We start from the raw sequence: 7,722 nt of genomic DNA, 5'->3' as shown, positions 1-7,722 counted from the left end.
AGAGGGTCATACTCGGGAGGATGCTACACTGGACCTCCTGTTAGGAAACAAGGTCGGGCAAGTGACTGAAGTGTCAGTCGGGGAACAGTTTGGGTCCAGTGACCATAACTCTCTTAGTTTTAACATAGTTATGGAAAAAGATAGGACAAGTCCAGAGGTTAAGGTGCTAAATTGGAGCAGGGCCAATTTTGGAGCCATTAGGCAGGATCTAGTAGCTGCCAGTTGGGTGAGTCTGTTTGAAGGAAAAGGAACGACTGGCAAACATGAGACTTAAAAGTGTGAAATCAAGAGTCCAGGGACTGTTAGGGTAAAGGGAAAAGCTGGCAGGTTTAGCGATCTGTGGCTGACGAGGAATATTGAGGCTCTGGTCAGGAAAAAGAAGAAGGCATATTTTGGGTTTAAGCTATCGGGCTCAAGTGAATCCCCAGATGACTATAAAAAGTGTAGAAACACATTTAAGAGGGAAATTAGAAGAACAAAAAGACGGTATGAGATGGATCTAGCAGATATGGTTAAAGATAATCCCAAGAGGTTCTATAGCTATGTTAAGAGTAAAAAGGTGGCTAGGGAGAGAACAGGTCTCCTTAAAGATCAGCATGGCCGTCTATGTGTGGAACCACAGGAGATGGGGAGATTTTTAATGAATATTTCTCCTCAGAATTTACTGAGGAGAGAATCATGGATGTTCAGGAAAATAAGGGAAACAAGTGAGGATGTTTTGGACCACATACATATTACCAGAGGGGAGGTGTTTGTAGCTTTAGATGGCATTAAGGTGGATAAATCCCTGGGCCAGATCAAATCCATCCTTGGATGTTGTGGGAGGCTAGGGAAGAAATTGCAGAGATTTTTGCTTTATCTTCAGCCACTGGTGAAGTTCCAGAAGACTGGAGGATAGCTAATGTTGTTCCATTGTTTAAGAAAGGTATTCCATGTGATCTAACCTTAAGTCTTCTATTATTTTAACAAACTTGATCAAATCACCTATATTTTTGTATGCTCCAGCTGATACAGGCCAAATTGATGTTACCTGTCCTCATAATTGAATCAATTCAATCCAGTATCATCCTTATGAATCTGCACCACACCCTCTCCAGGGTCAGTGTATTCAGTCTGTGGTGTGATACCCAGAACGTATGCATTACTTCAAATGAAATCTGTACAGAAGGATTCCATGAGATGAAGAATAAACTTTCATTCACATTTTTGGTTACTTCTTGTACTCACACATCCGCTTTTATTGATTTGCATTAATAATCATACATTCACAACTCTTGCCATGTAGATACCTGAGAAATACCACTTGTGACATCTTGCCAGAGTATAGAGCCATTATCTTCTATGTCCTTTTCCGATCTTCCAACCAATTTCTCAGCCATGTCAAAAAGTTGCCTCCAAATCTCCTCTGTGGGTTATCATCAAATAACTTCTGGAAATTGATATAGATTATACCTGTAGACACATTCTTATGCACCATACTCAAATATATACAACTGCTCAGTTACATTGTCCCTGATTTTGGCAACTTCCTGCAATGAACTTCAGACTGGTTTACACTTGCTTAAATTCTCTCTTTCATCTTTCTTAATTAACAGAATAACATTTGTAATTTTCCAGTCCAATCTTGAATCAGGAAAGCTTTAGAATATTGTAACTAATGCATCTGTAATGTCCTTACCCTGTGGTGGAAACCAGCAGGCGCTGTAAATATTTATCTAAAGTGCCATCGTTAGTGCTTATTAGTATCTTCAGCATTGTTATGGACCAGACCCAACCCCTCAAAATATATTAAGAAGATAGCCTCGACCCTAAGTTTTTCTTATTTTAAAAGCAAGTGCTAGGTGTTGCAAACCAGATGTAATTTGATTGGTCAAACTACTAGTCTTGAAGCAAAACACACTTTATTCATACATTATAGCTAAAATACAAAAGAAAGAAGAAATTGGAATAACTTAATTCTATTGGAAAACTTAACAGAATAATAGATTATTTAACTACTAAACAGGAGCTGTTCCAATATAGTCACATCCCATAAACACACGTTGGCAAAGGCAAATTCAGTAACATGCAATTCTCCAGTCCAGGAGGAAAAACATCAAAAGAAAACTGACAGACAGAGTCACAGGAAGAGATGTACTGCAGCTACCAAACCCAGTTTCAAGACCCTAGGAACTGCTACTAAAACACTAAAACCAAAAATCCTGGCTGTGGGGCAGCTTGACCCCACACATTCAGGCTGCTTCTATTGTTCCAACTTCAAAAAAAACCCAAAGCCTCACAAGCTGTTTACTTTATTGGAATCAAATAGACAGCTCTCACCTCTTTCTTAAAACCTCTCTTCAAAAGAAGGACAAAATACAAGCGTGCACATGGAAGCTAAATCAGTGTCTTTAGTGAATGTTGCCAAAGGACAACATACAGATAATGAAGAAGAGGGGGCCAAGAATAGGTCCATGCATGTGAACCCTGAAGTTTGGGGCATTAAGAAAAACTGTGGTTCAAGATACATTCACTGCAACTTAATAGGAAAGAGAAGAATGAAAAGAACAGTCCCAAAGAACTAGACAATGGAGGAGAGGCATTGTAAGGGGATGTTTTGATCAACCTTTTCAAAGAATGCCGAGTGGACAAGGAAAATGAAGAGAGATAATACACTGCAGTCCCATACCACAGAATACCATATGTTATTTTTGTCGGAGGCCGATCAATCAATAACTGAGTAAAGAAATAATAAAAACATGATAAACTCCTTAAAATAAAAAAAAGTCAGGATATTTAGTTAACAATCTCTTTTAATCATATTTTTAAATTGTCAAAATTTTCCCAGTATTCCAAGCAGGCAGAGCACATGGATTAGCCATCCCAGGCTTCTTTTTAAGCAATAAATCAGGTGAGTTGTGGGACTTTGTGTTGCTTCTTACAAATAAACAAGTCAATGTGCCCATTTGATAGAATGATTTAGATGATAATTAATTTGCTTTGAGACATTCTTTTACCCAACAATAAGTGCACAGTAAGTGCACATTCATAATTTTCTAGATAATCAATTTATAGCATATATTACCATTAACTGGAAGCAACAATTTCATAACATTTCTGTTGTGTTCAGTAAAAGATATCAAATATACTTTGCTATACCGTGTATTATTTAATATCAAATATATTATACTATTTAACATGTCCATTATTAACTAGCCTACAGTGTGACAGAGGAGTTGTTTTAGGATAGCCTGATGTATCTGCTTAAAATACAGGAGTTGATTTTTAAAATAGTAAGTTCTGTCATACTAACTGCACATTTACTTATTAGAATAACACTACTGTAGAGAAAATAAAACTATAATGAGCTACTTATCTTCACCTGATTCAAAATAAAGTGAATGATCAAGAAAGACCAATAAACCAAAATATTCCCACACATAATTAGGAATAGTATTTCTAACAAAAAATATAGACTACAAAATCTTGAAGAGATATTGACTCATTTATTAAAACACTCAAGTAATCTGCCACTATATTTTGATGTTATTGTCTTGTTATTCTTGTTAATTAGACTTTGCAATATAGGTAAATGCTCTCATTTTTGAAATTCCTATGGAGTAACTGAGTTTCTGCTTTCTTAGAGACTCATGCATGAATTGTGCATTCCCAAAAAACATTGTGATTTTTGTCCATAATTTTTAAAATGTTACTAGAAAACGTTTTACAAATTTCAAGTAACAGTTGTAACAATAATTTTATATATATTGCTAGACAAACATGCTTCAATAAATAAATGGATTTATAATCTGGTGTTCACTGCGACTCCTTTCATAGCAAGACTCACATGTTCGGCAGCTGAACTCATGGAAGCACATCTGGCTTTTCTTGAAAGGAGTCCACCTTGTTTTCGGATTTCACCTTTAAACCCACTGCTATGAGTTCTCTGTGTAGAACTGCCATCATGCGGACAAACCTCGGGCTGTTGTGGGGATATTTCTGTTGAGTTGGATTTGCTGTTGTGCATAGGCTGCAATATGGATGTACCACTTAAACCAGCACTATGAGTCTTGCTAATGACAATATCTCTTTTCTTTATTTGACTATCTTTAGAGTCCTTTGACTTTGCTTCAACTTGAACAGATGCAGAATTATTTTTACCTCTTGTATCAGGTAAAAGACCTAAGGCATGTTCTTCAAACATTCCTACAGGTATTGAATGTTGTGTGTAATGACCTTGATCTGCGCTTGTTTCATTTTTTACTTCATTCAAACGGAAGTAATTTAATCCATTTACAGTGAAATTGTCTGTGACGCTTATTGAATTTTGATCTCCATATCCTCTTTGACGTTGGTTTTGATTTAGCTGACCATGGGTTTGATTGCTGCTTCTTTTTCTCAGTGATGAATGGTAACCAATCACTGGAATAGCAAACTGAGGTTTATCCAGTTGAATATTAGGTTTGGAATGCTCAGAATTGGTGAATGCCTCTTTCTTTTTGCCTCTGCCTGATCCTTCATCCCAGGTTAATGGATTATAGACTGCATGCCCATCAATTGGACATGAATTAGACTCATGCAATAGCCAATGGTCAATGCAGTCTTTGTGAAACTAGTTAAAATAAGACAATGTTATCAATAGTTAAGGTTCATATTTATCATTACTTATGCAACAAAATGCTCCTCCAATTACAACACAACAAAATTAATTACTTCACCTTGAAAACAGGATTGATCTAGCATTGTTACCTATACCAAATATGTAAAGAGACAAAACGGCTGTGACAAGTATGTACAGATATGTGACACTTCTTTAACCATAGGTGGTTACTTTGCTCCATCAGTTAACAAGAGGAATATGTCAGCATGAATATGTGATACAAAATATTTCTTGTTTATGGTTTCACTGTTACGACTATATTGGGAATGATACCAGTAATTTTCTGGGGACAACTTTGCATAAATACCTAGGTAAGCCATTGGCAGCAGGCCTACCTCTGTCTGGAAACCTTTCGTGGAACAGGTTGGAAATGGTATTATGCTATCATTTAAAACATCTACAATGTATAGGACTGAGCATCCTAATGAGAAGCTTTGTTTTCCCCTAAAGGTGGATTTTAAATATTGGAAAAGATTTGAGAATTCTTCGGCATGGCACAAAGCCAGATATAATTAATTGCAAGTTTGATTAGATAATAAAAATGAGTGATAGACATTGTTCTGACCAGATGAAGAGGGTTGAATCAAACACTATTTTACTCGTAATCTGGTTAGTTACACAAAAGATCAGTTCAAATGTAGTACTACACAAAATTAAGAAGACAATTAAAAAGTTATCTTGAGTGAAGGAAACAGAAATTTTGTTACTTACCAATTCCAAGACAAGTAATGAAGTGTGACATCAATACAAACAAGCACAGGCATGTAGTTTGAAAAATAAGAAGTGTCTAGTACACAAAGGAAGATCAAGCATAGGCGGTTCTCAAACAAAATCACCCTTCCTGCCCTCCATGCTTCCGATTCACTCACTTGGGACACTTCACAACCTATACTCCACCTGCACAACCACTAACAGTCCCTCCCTGGGTCACAATGCAGTAGAATTTAGCCCTCAATAGGGCTAAAAGAGATAAAATGGACAGTGGGCTGCTCGACATTCATCTTCTCACTCCATACAAGGAAAGGATCCTTGATCCCCGCGAATGAGGATGAAGACCTCTTGCGGTGATGCCGAGACTTCATGCCCCAGCAACCAAGTGAGATTCATTGTCAAGTGTTGTCCATCAAGCTCCCACTCCTGTTTTGCTACTCCTTCTGCAGGTACCAGAAGCACTTACAGAGTCTCCCCTCTCAATAGAGCAGCCCTTCCAGCCAACATCTGCTCCTCCATCTCTGAAGAAGTAGTCACAGATTGCTCAGAGGAAGTGCTGGCAAAGCTGTATCCTGCATCCTCAAACAGCTCAGATGCTGACACCACAGTACATTCTTTACATAAACTAGAGTTGGGAGCACATCTACAGCAAGGAAGAAATTCCCCAGGTTGCTGGCACTCAGTGGACTGTTGGACACATGTACCTGCTCTGCCCCAGGCAGGAAAGGACATCATGGTGTCAGCCATTAATAGCTTAATCAAGAGGGCAGGTTCGTCAGAGGGAAACTGGATCAAAGGTTGGACTCCACTGATGCCATCTGCATCAGGATGGCTCTGGGCATGCATGCATCTGCCAAATCTATTGACAAGTTGGCAATAGTACCAGAGAACCAGTCTAATATAGTGTCCTTCAGATTTGTGCACCAACTTGTCACTGGTGCTGATAATGGAATACAAAGCGACAGAGGGATAAAGGACCTGACCTCCTTCCATGAGTACCTTCCTCACAATGAGACAGGATAATGCACCCTGCCGGACGAGGCCCCCAGAAGTCTTCCTTCAGTGCATTCCAGTGATGCCTGTGGGAGTTCAAGCTGAGGAGGATGAACCTGCATGCGGGCAGGACAAAATCAGGAAACCTGAGCTCTCTAAATGCAAATGTTGCTCCATCACCCATAGGCAACAAGGTCCTCTACAAGTAGTCTCATTATCCTCAGAGTAATCCTTGTATTAGTAAAGGTGCAAATACCTAGGGTTGTCTAGGTATGTTTCTTTATAATCAATTTTGGAACTTCCAGGGTGTTGATGAGCTTAAAGTTGCAAAATAGAGCTGGCAGTCAATATGAGGTCGACAATACACATTTAAAAGAAAGTTTAAACAGCAATTCCAGCTGATGAAATTAAAGGTTAGTGTTTGACATAACGCAAGTAGAATTGATAGGCCAGATGGTTTACTTTTGTGCGTATTTATGTTCTTATGAAATATCAAATAAAAATACAGCAGCTGCCTATGTTGTAAAATGGAGGTAAACAATCTCCACAGTTATATAGGTGCACACAGCAACGACAAAAGAAAATTATTTCCTGATGATAGGCTGGCCTGCTCTTTTGTATTGACATAAGTTTAAGTGGATTACATCATTTAGACCCCTATGCATGTTTTTTGAATAAAAGCTTGCACTTTAGCTGACAGCAGCTAATGGAATGTAGAAGTAATGTAAGATTACTTTTACAAGTGATCTCTAACGAAGCCACACTTCTTTGGTACATTGCATGAATTAGGTGAGTGCAGTAGACAGTGGAGTAAAATGAGGCAAGATCCAGATATGGCAACTTTCAGCATAGAAAGGACATTTAGGATCAGGCTTCAGGCATTTGCTGTCTGCCCCAAATTTGGCCCATGAGCCCAGATGAGAGATCCATTAAAGGTCACTGGTATGCCTCATGTTAAGATAGTGGGTTGGAAGGCCCGAAGAAATGTGGCAGTTAAAATGTTTGATTGGCCCTCCTACAAAAAATTCCAAACATCAGAGGAGCCGGTAATATTTTAGAAGGATACAAGAGTGCCAAAGCCATCCTTGCTGCATCTTCCCTCTGCTGTACCATTTGCCCAAGATTATCCAAACATATGGTAAGAGTACATGTCGTAGCAACGTAAACTGGCTCTGGAAACACTGGGAGGATCAAGCATTGTGATAACCAGTGCCAACACAGTGTGGAGCTGGAGGAACACAGCAGGCCAGGCAGCATCAGAGGAGCAGAAAAGTTGATCTTTTGGGTCAGGACTCTTCCGCAGAAGGGTCTGAAGGGTCCCGACCTGAAACGTTAACTTTCCCGCTCCTCTGAAGCTGCCTGGCCTGCTGTGTTCCTCC

At 38.9% G+C, this 7,722-nt stretch overlaps 1 protein-coding gene across 2 annotated transcripts in view; it reads right to left on the bottom strand.

The window, feature by feature from the left end:
* Nucleotides 1–2,273: 2,273 nt before the first annotated feature.
* The window catches only part of zswim2 (zinc finger, SWIM-type containing 2), a 48,283-nt gene continuing 42,834 nt past the window's right edge, over nucleotides 2,274–7,722 (bottom strand). For both annotated transcript variants that reach the window (XM_020530551.2, XM_048599106.1), the window contains exon 11: nucleotides 2,274–4,591. In XM_020530551.2, coding sequence (XP_020386140.1) covers nucleotides 3,782–4,591 — 810 coding nt within the window. In that variant the 3' untranslated portion in view covers nucleotides 2,274–3,781. The remainder of the gene's footprint in view (nucleotides 4,592–7,722) is intronic.

Source organism: Rhincodon typus, chromosome 7 (assembly GCF_021869965.1).
Source record: "Rhincodon typus isolate 14 chromosome 7, sRhiTyp1.1, whole genome shotgun sequence".
NCBI classification, from domain to species: domain Eukaryota; kingdom Metazoa; phylum Chordata; class Chondrichthyes; order Orectolobiformes; family Rhincodontidae; genus Rhincodon; species Rhincodon typus.
Note: the sequence above shows the minus strand (reverse complement) of the source record. Positions and strands in the feature narration are given on the sequence as shown.